Below are 14,605 nucleotides of genomic sequence, written 5' to 3'. Positions count from 1 at the left end.
CCGTGAGATATTTTTGGCTATGGGTTTGATTCGAAACTAATATAGTATATATTTAATATTTGTTATTAAATTTATTTATATAAATAATTATTTAAATATAAAAAATATATTCCATAATAATTATAATTTTAAATATTGATATTTATGTGAGCTTCTAAAAATTAGTTCAAGTGTAAGTAAGTACATGAATACAAGAAAATAGTGAGTTCAATGACTTATAAGTTGGTCATTTCAACACTTTAATTAGTGGTGCTACTTGAGAATAGAAGGTAGCGAAAATAAAAGTTTTATATAAAATTTAGTATAGCAAGTGTACTGATTAGTGGCTATTTTTTATATTTATAGATAAAAAAATTAAATAATTATTTTAATTATATGTATAAATCTTAAATATTGAGTTAATACCTTTAAATTTTTTTATGAAGATCCAGTCTTATCATTGATTTGTGTTATTGATGCTCAGTACAATTAATACTTGGCTTAACGAGCATACGTCTAAACCTCTTTAATCTTCTATTATACTTAGTCTGGGTTGCTCCAGCATTTATTTGCTCAGTGTTGGTTGCCTAAGTAATATTTTACTCGGTCTTAATTGCTTGAGCAATCTTCTACTTAGTATTAGCCATCGAATATTCTTTTGCTCAATCTTTATTGTCCAAGTAATTTATGCTCATCTTATTTGATTTTCAGTCTGGGCATAGGCTCTTCTTTTTCGCTTTTGACTATTTGATTGAGTGGTGACACTTAATCATCAAATTAAAATTTTCATTCAAATGCTGACTATTTAATTATGTTTTGAGCGAGTAATATCAAATATTAATAATAATTTATTTAATATAAATTATTATTTAAATTAAAATATATAAAATTAAATGAATTACAATAATATTTAGATAATAATTGAGTTTGATATGAGAATATAATTCAGGGTATATTTTAATTAAGTGTAGAATAAATTTAAATATTAAAATTATTATTAATTAAATTCAGCTTCTTTTGAATACACTGAATTTATTTTTAAATTTGCCCTCAACTTATAGATTATGGAATAAAAATCGCTTTCCTGTTCCATTTGCACCAATCAAATAATTTTCAAGTTTTCTTAATGAACAAGAAATAAAAATTGTCATTTATTGCTATATTATGGAACAATAATCAAAATTCACAAAAAAAATCTATACAGCTAAGAGCAATCCAAATTACAAAACAAGCAAAGATATCAAAGTTGTGTCGTGTCGAATGGTGTGGCCTTCTCCTCCTCCCAGTCTTCCCTGGAAGTCGCTTTCGCTTTTTACAGTGACAGCAATTAACAGAGAGAGAAGCTCTTAGCAAAACGGAACAAAACCAAACCAATTAAAGAATGCACTGCTTCTGTTTGCAGGCCCCTCATTCTCTGTTTCTTCTCCTGCTCAAACCCCCTTAGTACCCTCTCTTCTGCACAATTTAGCATAACTCACTATTTCCCTCAGTTTTTTCAAACCCATCTTTCTTTTTCTCTTTTATCTGAGTTTTTGAGACTCTTCTCCCAAAAGCAAAAGAAGAAACGGGAAAAGGAGAAATACTTCAGTAGATCCCATTCCAACTTCTTGATCATTTGTTTGGTGCCAAACCCTTGTTTTCTTTAACTGTTTTATGCTAAGTTGTCAGCTTTAGTCACTATTTTTCAGTAAATTTAGCTTACTTATCCTTTATCAAATTTATGCTTATTTCATTCCTTTCTTTTAAATTTAACATCAAATCCTCTTCATCAAGAGGCAAATCTTGAACCACCCTTTCTACTTTTGTTAAATTTATTTCCAGTTTCTTCCTCAATTTCGAATCTTGAAACTTGTTGCCACTCTTGATGCATACACAAATGTTAAGTGCAAAGTCTTGTTTCGTTCCACTAATATGTTTTCTTTCTCTTCAAATCCTCTCTGTACGTTCGTACTCAACACAACCCATGAACTGTACGGACACCACACGCCTCTGCACATCGTTTTTGGCCTTTAAACTCCAAGAGAACCAGACTCTAGCAGTGATCCAAAGCATGTTCGATGTGTTACCTCAAGATGTAACCGTGGAAGGCAATGATCATGGCTACATATTCATCAAGAAGAATTGCTCATGCTTATCCACAGCCAAAGTTTATGCCTCTAACACTACATATACAATGAAATCCAATGAGGGTTATGTGTATGACATTGTGATCGACGCTTATGATGGGCTTGCTTTCCTGCCCAATACAACTAGATTAGCCAAGATTGGTGCAGTGATTTCATTGAGGTTGTTTTGTGGGTGCTCAAATGGGTTGTGGAATTACTTGATGAGTTATGTGATGGGGGAAGGAGATAGTGTGGAGTCACTGTCAAGTCGATTTGGGGTTAGTATGGATAGTATTGAGGCAGTTAATGGGATAGGGAATCCAGATAATGTTACTGTTGGTGCTCTCTATTATATTCCCTTGAATTCAGGTCAGCCTTGTACTGCAATTTCATCTTTTTTTCCCCTTTATTGGTATTCCTGTTGAGCAATTTTTAAGTTGTTTTTAGGTAAGTTGTTTGATTATGGAAATGTAAATATATGTTTAAGATTTCAAGTAGCTTTTATTGTTACTTTTGGTATATGTCTTTTTGTGTTCTTAATCTGTTTGCTTTTGAGAAATAGATAAGAATTTTGGTTAAAGACACTGAAAAGTAGTTTGCTTTCTGCTAAATTTTGCGGTTGTATTTGTGAAGTTGGACCCTGAAACCTCGCAAACGGGCAGTGTCCCCCCAGGAATGGCCTTTTTATTTGTGAAGTTGGAGTGCCCCATTGGAGCCTGTTCTGCGATTTTGGAAATGTTGAGATTGGTTTAATGATGAGTTGAGAGGCAGAAATGTGGTTCTTTTAATGTGATTCTTGGCTATTTGTTGTGGGACTAGCTTTTGAATGTGTTTACTGAGTATACTCAAAGTGGTCTAAAGCAATTCCCCAACTCAAAATTGTAGCTTGATCCTGCAACTTCCTGTTCAGATGCATATGCAGATCAACTTTCGGGTTGAGTTTGCAATGATATGCATTCTTTATTTTTCTTTGCAGATCATGAAAGTGGCATATATTCAATATCTAGTTTTTGGACGCAAATTATCTTTTTTTGATCAGATTGACAGAGGTTACATAGTGCAATAATGTCTCAGCGTTTGACTTTGATGAAGTTTCTGCAGTTTTCTGCAGTATAATGGATGGCTGGATTAATATCATGGTTTATGCATTCAAAGTTGTATGGTGCTTGAGAGGAGTTGTTTAATCATCTTTAGCGGAGCAACCACAGTTGCTAACTGGAGGCCAGATGAAAAATAATTTAAGTAAATTAGCTGAACACAAATTTCTCTCTCTGAATGGACTATTAGAAAGGAAATTTCATTTACTGTATTGTTTGTAATGAGCAGTGCTACTGTGCAATTAACTGAACAGAAATTTGATTACTCATGTCATTTCCACTATGTTGTGTTCTTTTAATAACCATGTGGCTTTACAGCTGAATTTATTTTTCTAGTTATTTTTGTAAAAATATGGAAGTCCATTATTTGCCTCTATTTGCGTATTAATCTATCTCTTTCTTTTCTTCTCTCCAGTTCCTGGTGAGCCTTATCCTGTGGAGAATGACACTCCTCCTAGTCCCACTCCAGTTCCTGAACCTTCTTTTGACAGTTTCTCAGGTGTGGCTTTGTACCTCTGTGATGTGTAATTTGTTTTGCCTCTTTACAGGTACATATAGCCATGCATACACATACACTGAGATTGAGCTTCCACATAGTTGTGTTTCACTGTTTTTACATACCACAGAGACAAGTTTCAGCTGGCAATGTTGAAAAGAAAAATGATTAGTGCGATACGATAATTGAAGCATATGCATGTGAAATTATAGCAAGAAACTTAATACTCCACTATCCCTTGTTTGGAATGTATTGCAAGAATTCAATTCAATTGATTTCTATTTGGCTAATTCTGATGTTTAGAATGAAAGAATTCAATTCTTTTCAACTCAAAAAATTTTTCATTTTAAAAGACATAAAATTCATGCATGATTTTTTGAGAATTCTTTCAAATTCTTTTCTTGCAAATGATTTATTCTAAATGAATCTTATATGATAGAATATCTTTGGGCTGAAGAGAATTACCTGCACCACAACTGGTAAGGAAAGGAATTTACTATGAATAGATGACAAGTGCCAACTCGAAATTCTTGTTAATCTACCGTTCTTTTATGTTGATACATGCCTATCTCCGTTCTGATCTAAAATATTCCAAATTTGTTGAGAGATGTAGTGAAATGAAGGCATTGATAGTAAACTTCATTCAATTTTCTCTTTTTAGCTGTAAATAATATTTAAATGTTGCTTTAAATTCTATGGACATCATTTTTGGCCCCTGTGTTTCTGATTATTATTCTTAACCCTTTTGAGCTTCTGATTATTTTTGCAGAAAATTTATCTAATCAGAAGACACATGTACCATACGGATGGATCATAGGGGGTCTTGGGATTGGTCTTGCACTGATCATATTTTGTATAGTTATTTGTGTATGCCTGAAGTCCTCCAGCTGCTTTTCAAAAGCTCGAGGAGATCATGCTAAAGACCCTGATGGCAAGAGTTCTCATAAGTTTCATATTCTTCGTAAGCCAAGTTTCTGTTGTGCTTCGGGAAGGTATCCGTCTGGCAAATCTGGAGACCGGAAGCAAACAAATGGAGAATCTAGCAGCCACCAGATTACTATACCTAAAGGTTTTATGAAAATAGTTATGAGATTCTGAAGGGGGAAATTTCAGTATCAACCGTTTGCTTTTTCAAAATTTTGTTTCTAATAAAGTTCTTCTTTTGCCAATTTAAGCCTCATATGTATGATTTTATGTTCTTATTCACAGCTCTAGGAACTGACATGCTTGACGTGGAGAAGCCTGTGGTTTTCACATATGAAGAAATTATTTTTGCAACTGATGGATTCTCTGATTCAAGTCTTATTGGGCATGGAACATATGGTTCTGTATATTACTGCTATCTTCGTGACCAGGTTTATCGCTTTTTCCATTTTTAATTTTTTTTTCTAATTTTTATATCATCATGTATAGCATTTTCAATGTCACTCAAAAAAATTCAGGAGGTTGCAGTAAAGAGAATGACTGCTACAAAAACTAAAGAATTTATGTCGGAGATGAAAGTGTTGTGTAAGGTCCACCATACAAATCTGGTATTGTTCTTTGTAAACTGAAGGTTCACTAATGGTGCTCTTAGTTTTCAAGCTTCTTGTTGGTTCCAAATATTTGAAGCTTCTGACTCCTTTACTGGTTTAATTTTGTCAAGGTAGAATTAATTGGCTATGCAGCCAGTGATGATGAGCTCTTCCTAATTTATGAGTATGCCCAAAAGGGTTCACTTAAAAACCACTTGCATGATCCTCAGAATAAGGGTAAGTCACTTGTAAAATCTTTGCTTAGAATAAAGTGTTCATGGCTGTGTGTGGTCTACTTGTTGCAATGTTGCTTTTTTTGATGGTTTATATTTCTTAAGTTTGTTTATCAATTGTTCTGAATAAATTTTAAACATGTCAATTTACTAGTAGTTGGGGGAGTGATGGAGAACTATGCTTTTTGATGGGAGAGAAGAAGTTTGGGAAGACATCTGAAATGAACTTACATTTGGCCTGCATAAAACAGTCATGAGTAAAGGAGTATTGTTACAATTTGTGTAAGAGCTGTATTATTCAAACACAGCTCTTGGTGACAGATTTTGCCTAATGTTGATAAAAAATTGGTGTGGTAATAATATAAAGTGATTTTGTTGCTTAACATTGAAAAGAAGAATAACTGACCAGGTTAAGAAGAATTCAAATCACTGTTGCCTATGATGTAGCATGATTAAATGCTTTGAAAGGACAGGGAAATGCATTTCTTTCCCCCTCTTCTTTTCTTTTTTAAAAAATGTTTAAGGTATTTTGTCCGTCATATTTAACATTCCAATTAGTGGCATTTATTTGACAGTGAAGTGCTTGCTGGACGCATAAGCCATTATAATTTATGCACCTGTGTCTTGTATATGTGGTATTAAATGTGGCAAATGGTGTTTGCTTGAAGGCTATACATCACTTTCATGGATCATGAGGGTCCAGGTTGCACTTGATGCCGCTAGAGGTCTCGAATACATCCATGAGCACACTAAAACACACTATGTTCACCGCGATATCAAGACAAGCAACATTTTACTTGATGGTTCCTTCAGGGCTAAGGTTTTTTAGCATATCAGATTTCATTGATTTCACCCTGTCATCCTAACATGTTGGTCAGCTCACGAAGTATTTTGCATTTAGATTTCAGATTTTGGATTGGCAAAACTTGTTGGAAAAAGAGGTGACGGAGAAGCTACAACAACAAAAGTTGTTGGTACATTTGGATATCTAGCTCCAGAGTAAGCAGATATACCTTTTTACTGCTACTGTGGCCTATAATAAGTCCTTCAACTAGTCTCAACTTTTAGCATCGCTTCTTTGCAGATATTTGAGTGATGGTCTTGCTACAGCCAAGAGTGATGTGTATGCATTTGGTGTCGTTCTTTTTGAGATCATATCTGGGAAGGAAGCCATAATACGAACTGAAGGTGCAGTGACAAAAAATCCTGAAAGACGGTCACTCGCATCCATTGTAAGTTATGTTATTGCACAAATTTTGCTTGGTAATACATAAATGGCCATAAAATACTATGATTCAAATATTACTACTGACCCTATTATTTACTTCTAAATCTTTGTAATTTAGACTTGCACACCGTGCTAAAGTTGGAGGTAGAACTGTCTCTAGTAGGCTCATTGAAAGTTCCTGACAATATAATGTTTGTGTGATAAATATCATGCCTGGAGAAATTGTAGCAGAAAGAAAAATTTTGGATTGGTGGTCCCAATTCCCAAAATGTTGTGGAGAGCCTTTGTTATGTTTTATGCATTATTATTGAAGGAGGATTACGCTATATTTGTTCTTGCGGAGGTATAGATCTCCCATTTGTTTCTTGGTGATAAGTAGGGTAACCTGTAGAATCAAGTTTCTAAGATAATCCATATAGCAATTTATCATTAGAGATTATTATTGAGTGTGGATTGAGAGGTTGGAAGGCTTCATAGCTCCCAAAGTTAGGGTTTTCATCTTAGGTAAAATGGAATAACTTGAAAGATAATTTGAAGTGATTAACTGTGAATCCTAGTCTTGTCCTTGATCGATTCTCAATTATTTCCCATTCTCTTAAATTCTTAGGCATGTGAATTTTCATTTTACTTCCTGGTTATGATGGATTTGTCCCTACTTCAATTAGAATTTGTTGAAATCATGTCCTTCTGATGTGACTATTTCGATGAGTGAGCACCCACATGCTGTATTAGTATAGTAAAGCATTTCCGCGATGCTTGAAAAATTACAGATGCTAGCAGCTCTTCGGAACTCACCTGACTCCATGAGCATGTCAAGCTTGAAAGAACACATTGATCCTAATATGATGGATTTATATCCCCATGATTGTGTATTCAAGGTAAATTTCTTTGACCTTTGCTCATATTGCAAATGTTACTGCAGATTGGTTGATCTAACTTTGCCTTGGTAATTAGACTGTAAAGGTTTTTAGGGAAAAAAAAGGAAAGGGCTCAATTGTTACATTACTTCAGCTGCTAAAATATGATTATAGTCCAGAAAGAGGAAATAAAAGGCAAAAAGGCCTATGTAATTCTTGCAATAATCTAGCGTCAAATTACATTGAAATAGTTTATCTGAATAAAAAGAGTGATGTTATTTTCATTTGCACCATAAGAAATTGAACCATAGTCTACTACAATAAGCTTCTTAAGTCCTAATTGAAATTTACCAATACACTGCTGTTGCATTTATGGATGGTCATGGCTTGAACTTGGATTTTTTTTTACTTGCTCTGGTCCCTGCTTGAATTAAATAGATGATGTACCCCTGCTTCTTCATTGTTGTTGATCCATTCACAGTAATCATTATAGAGCCAAAAAGCTTACTCTTGCCTCTAGAAAAGAAGACCTGGACAAATAAATAGGAAATCTATAATTCACTTTTGTTATCTTGATGATAAAACATTCCATTAGAACAAGCTAAAGTGACTTCTATGTTTCATCCTTGGTATATTTAGAGAGATTCTATGTGCTAGAAATAGGATTCTCTTCCCAGTGTGTGCCCCATATGGTACCAACCGCACATTCCAAGAGGAAGTGTTGCTTCTTTGTTTATTTATGAGTTGAATTAATTTGTTCATTGTGATGGATTCCTTGTCAAGTCATGCACAGACACACTTAAATTAGGTTAATTGGTAGGGTAATATTCGAGGGGAATTATACTTGACTAGGGATGCCCATAAACAATACTGAATCATCGAAATTTAACATCTACTGTGCTCTCCCCCTCGCTTTCTCTCTTTCTTTCTCTCTGCTTCTTTTTTAGCTCAAAAAGAGAATCACAATAGAGGCAACATTTTTTTGAAAACTTAAAAGCATATATATTTAAAGATATGAATGTTTCATTCTATATGTAGTTGTAATTGGGGAAAATATTGGTTGATGTTGCTTTAAATGTCATAGATGCTTATTTTGCAATTGCATCTCCAACTGCTATTTTACTGATGACTTGACTCTTTAATTTCTTTCTTGCTCGATATCAATGCATAGGTGGCCATGCTTGCAAAACAATGTGTGGATGAGGATCCCATCCTACGACCTGACATGAAGCAACTTGTGATTTCACTGTCGCAGATCCTTCTATCCTCCATTGAGTGGGAAGCAACTCTTGCAGGAAACAGCCAAGTATTCAGTGGCCTTGTCCAAGGAAGATAGTGATTGAGCAATCTCCTTTTCAATCCCCAATCCTTTGACCTCCCCCCTGTACTTTGTTCCTCACTTGAGCCCTTGTAAGCTTGTAGTTCCGCGTGCATAGTGGCACTAAGATGGTGACATTCCAATGAAGTGGTAATATAGTTGCGGTTTTCTTCCTCTTTATCCTCTTCCCCAGTATTATACAATTTTTTACCTGTTAGTGGAAAATTTTGATGTAATGTAAAATGTGGTGGTGTAGCTATAGAAAGGTTTGACTGCATTAAGAGAGTTTGGTAGCTTATTACAGCAGCATATTTTTGCTCTTTATTCTACTCCTGCAGTATTCTAACGGAGCTAAATGGTCAATTAATTTGAGATTAAGACTTGGTTGATTTTGTCGATTCTGACTCCTGCAATACTTTGGTTACGAACATGGATGGCAATATGGAATCATGGGATTGAATTTTAGGCAATGCAAATAAGTTTCTTGCACAAATTTGTACGGGCCACAATCCCGCGTAATTCCAAGTACGTTTCTTTGATAAGAAACCTTTATTTCAAGAGTTTAGGCATCTTAAACATGATAATGGCTGAAGTTCATTTGCATACACAATCTACTCTCCCATCATCACAATTTAAGCGAACAGAAGTTTAGAAACTGATACATGGTACAACAGACTACTTGCAAAGCGAAGCCAGCACTCGACGGGGCGGATTGAAAGATTTGCGGGCATGAAGAACAGCCCAGTTATCTATCAACAGAAAATCACCTTTCTGCCAAGGAATGGCAACACTTTCATCTTCGAGAATTTTCAAGCAGTCATAAATGATATCAACTGGTAATGGTTTCCCATCCCCAAATGTCACAGCCTTCTTAGGATCATTTCTGGCATCTTCCCAGCCTGTGTAGGCAGCCACCATGCTATTGAACCAAATCTTGCGATTTCTGGACTTGTCGTATTTGACGGCCGGTATAGGACCCATTTTTGTTTTCACTCCATCTTCCAACCATTCCAATTTCATTCCCAGCTTAGCTGCCCTGTTAGAAACAGAACATAAGATAAATCACAATTTGAAGAGAAGAAGCAAGTCTTTCACTTTTTCTCCGTAACTTGAGGAGACAAAAAAAAAAAAAAAAAAACCTTTCTGCAGCCACACTCTTGTCTTCGGTCAAAAACGTCGACTTCCATCCGCGGCCAATTGGAGATGAAGGATCGTCATCTTCACCCAATACTCGATTATAAATCAAACCATGCTCCTCCAATCGTTCAACGAAATCTGAATACCTCTCTTTCATTCTTTCATAGATGATATGGCTAAGAACTATAGGAGTTTCTCCCCCACTCCCTGGTTCCACTTCACAAAAGAAAAACAATTTTGATGGAAATTCCGGAACCTGAAAAATAAAATTAACTTACTACCCATCATCCATAATTCATCCAAAAGCTCTTATCAATTTACAGACCGCACCTGTGCCATCTCATGATGGAAGGGGATCTTCTGATCAGGTGGAGACTCATTGGCTGTGAAGACCCGTCCAACAACGTTAGTCCGAGGAGCAGCCCCACCGATGTAAGGCAACTCCTCGAACCCGAATGCCTCGACAACGTTGTTGAAGTCCGAGGCAGTGTTTATGGGAAAGCCTCTGAAGAGAATCGCTCCAGTTTTGTGTAGCAAAGAGTCAAGGTACGGTGTTTCGGTTTTTATGGAGCCAGTGAGAGAAGAAACTGAGGAAGGAAAGGAAAAAGAAGTGTTTGGAGAGAGAACCGAAGGGAAAGGAACGGAATTGAAGCGTTTTTGGTGAGGAATTTCAATTTCCTTGAAATGTTTTGCCATTCCTGCTTCTGTGTTGCTGCTTCGAAACTGTGATTAGTTTTGTTCAATTTTTCAATGCGGATGGAGCGTTTTGTGAACGCGCCAGCCTGCAAGTGGGGACTTACGTACTTGGACAGCGATTGCGTCTGGGTTCAGTTCAGTGTATTGCTGGATTTTTTGTGGCTTTGGGCCACGCTGATTTGGGCCGGTTGCCTTATAGCGCTCGATCCGACCTGAACAGAATGCATAGCGTTTCATGAACTCGGTTGCTCGGCCCGTTCGAGTCCGATGAAGGAGAGGACAAGCCCGCCTGCTTACAAATTCAAATCCAAATACAGAGGATCATTGTTCGTATAGAGAGAGGAATGGCGAGAAACGGAGGAAAAGCGAAATCGGTGAGGAGAGCACTGAGGGACGTATCTAATAATCATACTAACGGCGACATTGGTGGTGGAGGAGGAGGAAGATTCTCGAAATCTGTTAAGGTGAATAAAAAATGGATCTCGGAGAAGCAAATCGAGAACCAACAAAGTATTATCATGAATCAGCAAGAGGAAGCCGGCCGAGGAGAAGAAGATCATCTCGATCGCCTCTTGCTTGTCCAATCCGATCTCTCCTGTATCACTCGCCAGGTAAAACTCTATTCAGAAACAGAAACTCTTCTTTTTTAGGGTACAAAAACATTTTCTAATGCTTTCTGGTATTTTGATTCGAATTTTGCTAGCATTGTCTCTCTAGTCTCAGCTACCGAAAATGAATGTTGGGTTTTGAAATTCTTAGCTACTTGATGATTTTACTGATGTAGATGGTTTGGGTTCCGTTCGCTTCTTTTCGGATTTTCCTCAATTTACTCACTTATCGTAATTGATATTTCAGTGAAAACTTTTAATTGGAGGCCTCATGATTCTTGATGACCTTTGTATATATTATCTGTAGGACCTATCTATAGGAAAGTTAGAAAAAATGGGATTGGGGAAGGAATGTAGGACCTTGAAAGAGGGATGTTGTGAAATTTTGAGGTGGTTGCTGTTATGCTAGGATGAATGGCAATTCCTTGTTTATTGTCATCTATTATCATTGTTTAAGCTTCATGTAATAGATGTCACTGAATGCAATATCAAATTATAAGTATTTTAAAAGAATAAAAAAGACTGGAGCAAACGCCATGGAAGTAAAGTCTTTCTTGAATTGGCTTATTTACCGGTAATATTCTTCATGTGGTGCATCAAAAGCCTATGTGTTCCTAGAGCACCGGTTTCCATATTTGGGTAGCATACTAAGGGAAATCCAGGTAGGGGCACATGTTGGACACAGATTATTAGATGGGTGAAATGATCTTCATGACTTCATTTTAAAGCATAAGAATGATTCTGTGACAGTGTCATAAAGTTTAGATGCAATGCACATTTTACAGACCTGAAGAAGTTTGGCAAACGCTCTATACACTTGTTCTTTCTTTGTAACAATCAATTAAATGGCAACCATTTGCCTTTTTCCAGAAATGACAAAAGATTTGTGTGAATTAAAATGCTCCTTGCACAAATAAACCACGTTGAAATTATAGCTGTCTCACGCATAACAATGTTATTAATTTGACAGATTGATGAACTTGTTGCACAAGCATTTAAAATGAAGGCCTCCAGCAAACAGGGAAGAAGAGAAATTGAATCCTTTTCTCATGTCTTGTCTGATATGCTTTCATCTTTAAAGGTTTGTTCTCTAGAAAATTCAGTTCCCCGGTGCAATTTGCATAAATTCTATTACATAGATGACATGAAGCATCACGTACAATGATTGCAGACATGGGCTCCCAGATTGGAGAAGGCCTTCTCTACCCCTGCTTCCAAAAGTGAGACTCAGTTGGGGCAGTGTTCGGCAGATAAAACTGTTTCTGACATAAATGAAGATGAAAACTTTGAGGTTGATAGTCCAGAGCAAACCAGGATGAACTCATTGATCTCTCCTTCTCCTCTTGTGTCCTGGCGAGCTGACTGTAATATTGAGAGAAGTAGACAACTCTTTCTGCTCACACCTCTTCCGATATCAAAAACATTGTCCTCCAAACATCAGGACTTGTCTAAATCAGTATTTGAAAGGATTGCTTCAAATCCTGCTGTTGAGTTACCATCATTTCTATCAATTTCCGGAGATTTAAATGATGATTTGCTTGAAGGTATAGCTACAAAGCCAACCCCAAATAAGCCTTCTGATTCAGTTGTGGCTGAAGCAAAAAGTACTCTTGATTCTGAGTGTGTTTCCCCTCCAATCTTTTCCAATAGAGATCACTCTATCCTTGTTATGACTCCATGCTTAAAGATGTCCCCTCCAAAATCTTGTGTGTTGCTTGAACCTATTTCTGAGTCCTCTCATAAAGGCAAAGCAGTGGTTTGGAAGTCCACCCCATTTCCTGTTGGAATTCATTCGCAGATTTCTGAATCCTTCTCTGATAGTGTAGGTTCTGAAAATCTGACTTTGAAGTATCCAGAGCTCATGGGGATACAACGGACTTATAAACCCAGGATGGGAAAGAAAGAGTTAGAGGCATCCCCTAATTGGTTTTTTTCACCTCCTAAAACTTGTGTTCTATTAGAGCCACCGGATGAGAAATCACAGGACACAGTTGCTAACGATAATAGTTTATCAAAAGAATACAATGATCAAGTTGGTTGTCATGAAATCAGGAAAAGTTGTAACCAAGGTATTCAAGCCTCTTTAATCCTTTTCATTAGCCAAATCATATGTTGAACCTAATTTTAACTGGGTTTCTTTTTTCAATATAAACTACAGATGGCAGCTTGACAGTGGTAGAAAGCACCCCCATATGGAAAGAACCTGCTAGCACAATGAGAAGAGGGAAGCGTCCAGGTGAGAATACTCTGAAAAAGGAGCTGTGGACGAAGTTTGAAGCAGCGTCTACTTATGGGATTCGTTTAAATGTCTCTGCATTGCAAAGAACTGCACAGAAAGGATTTCTTGACATGCTTGATGAAGTATCTCGAGATGGGGAAAGTCCACTGGCTGACTGTTTGAGATGACAAACATTCTCCTTAATGTTTGCAAATCTTGTTGTATGGTATACTGGCACATATTTTTAGCAGTGGTAAAGAGTCTTGATAATCTCTTTGTATTTTCCATCATCAAAGCACATGTACTTTTGACATTGGGTTAATATTCCAAACATTGAGAGTGTGCTTTCTCCTCCATCTTTCCTCGTTTCCTTATGATTATCCATGAGTGAATCATCATTTGCAAGAAAAATTTAGTAGAAACCTGAATATCGGCAGTTGGCAACACTTTATTATAAATATTCCCATTTCTTTTTGGAATTCAATAAGCAATGAGACCTTGTGTCTAAATATAATGGCTAGCTAATTTTGCTTCGCATCATAATTACACTTACATGCAATTTTTTTTTTTATTTTAATACGTGCATGCAAAATTCTTGATATGTTTACTCTATTATTTATTTATATGACAGTCTTAATTTAGGCTACTACCCAATTTAATTAGTTCGTGTTTTTTCCCAGCAAAAAAAGGTTCGGCAAATAGTCTAATTCCATAAGGATTTTTTTTTTAAATCTACAAAATAATAAATTTTTTAATATGGACGCATTCAACAAATTCATCAAAATCCATAATTTTTGAATAATTTATGTATATTTTATTTTTATAATAATATAAGAAAGAAAAATACAATTGGAACGACAACGCGTGACATAGGCTTATTTCCCGGTAATAGGTGAAATTTTTTTAGTTGAGTTTTTCAAACTCTCACCATTGATTTTTTTCATTAGTCCATAATGTATTAAAAAATATAAGAGCAACATTATATATAAATAATCTTTATACGATATAATTAATAAATGAGAAATTAATTACATTTTATAAAATTATAAATAAAAAGATATATAATATGAAATAATTTAATTTTGTAACTGTTAATTATAAAAATATAAATACTTTTTT

At 35.7% G+C, this 14,605-nt stretch overlaps 3 protein-coding genes across 3 annotated transcripts; 2 read left to right on the top strand and 1 right to left on the bottom strand.

Moving 5' to 3' along the window:
* The first annotated feature begins 1,190 nt into the window (after positions 1 to 1,190).
* Positions 1,191 to 9,007, top strand: LOC110655680 (lysM domain receptor-like kinase 3). The gene is made up of 11 exons (XM_021812115.2): positions 1,191 to 2,453; positions 3,597 to 3,680; positions 4,447 to 4,746; positions 4,887 to 5,032; positions 5,120 to 5,209; positions 5,323 to 5,428; positions 6,093 to 6,244; positions 6,326 to 6,423; positions 6,509 to 6,656; positions 7,423 to 7,530; positions 8,681 to 9,007. Exons 1-11 carry the CDS (start codon positions 1,844 to 1,846, stop codon positions 8,843 to 8,845), a joined length of 2,007 nt encoding a protein of 668 aa, XP_021667807.2. The 5' UTR covers positions 1,191 to 1,843; the 3' UTR covers positions 8,846 to 9,007.
* Positions 9,008 to 9,343: 336 nt separating this feature from the next.
* Positions 9,344 to 10,660, bottom strand: LOC110655682 (clavaminate synthase-like protein At3g21360). Its single transcript, XM_021812117.2, has 3 exons — positions 10,295 to 10,660; positions 9,967 to 10,220; positions 9,344 to 9,863 (listed from the first exon to the last, which is right to left on the bottom strand). The coding sequence occupies exons 1-3, from the start codon at positions 10,658 to 10,660 to the stop codon at positions 9,503 to 9,505; spliced, it is 981 nt and encodes a 326-aa protein (XP_021667809.2). The 3' UTR covers positions 9,344 to 9,502.
* Positions 10,661 to 10,989: 329 nt separating this feature from the next.
* On the top strand, positions 10,990 to 13,842 carry LOC110655681 (uncharacterized). The gene is made up of 4 exons (XM_021812116.2): positions 10,990 to 11,271; positions 12,239 to 12,349; positions 12,440 to 13,337; positions 13,427 to 13,842. The coding sequence occupies exons 1-4, from the start codon at positions 11,005 to 11,007 to the stop codon at positions 13,672 to 13,674; spliced, it is 1,524 nt and encodes a 507-aa protein (XP_021667808.2). The 5' UTR covers positions 10,990 to 11,004; the 3' UTR covers positions 13,675 to 13,842.
* Positions 13,843 to 14,605: the final 763 nt, after the last annotated feature.

Source organism: Hevea brasiliensis, chromosome 6 (assembly GCF_030052815.1).
Source record: "Hevea brasiliensis isolate MT/VB/25A 57/8 chromosome 6, ASM3005281v1, whole genome shotgun sequence".
Taxonomy (NCBI): Eukaryota; Viridiplantae; Streptophyta; class Magnoliopsida; order Malpighiales; family Euphorbiaceae; genus Hevea; species Hevea brasiliensis.
This window is presented reverse-complemented; position numbering and strand designations above follow the sequence as displayed.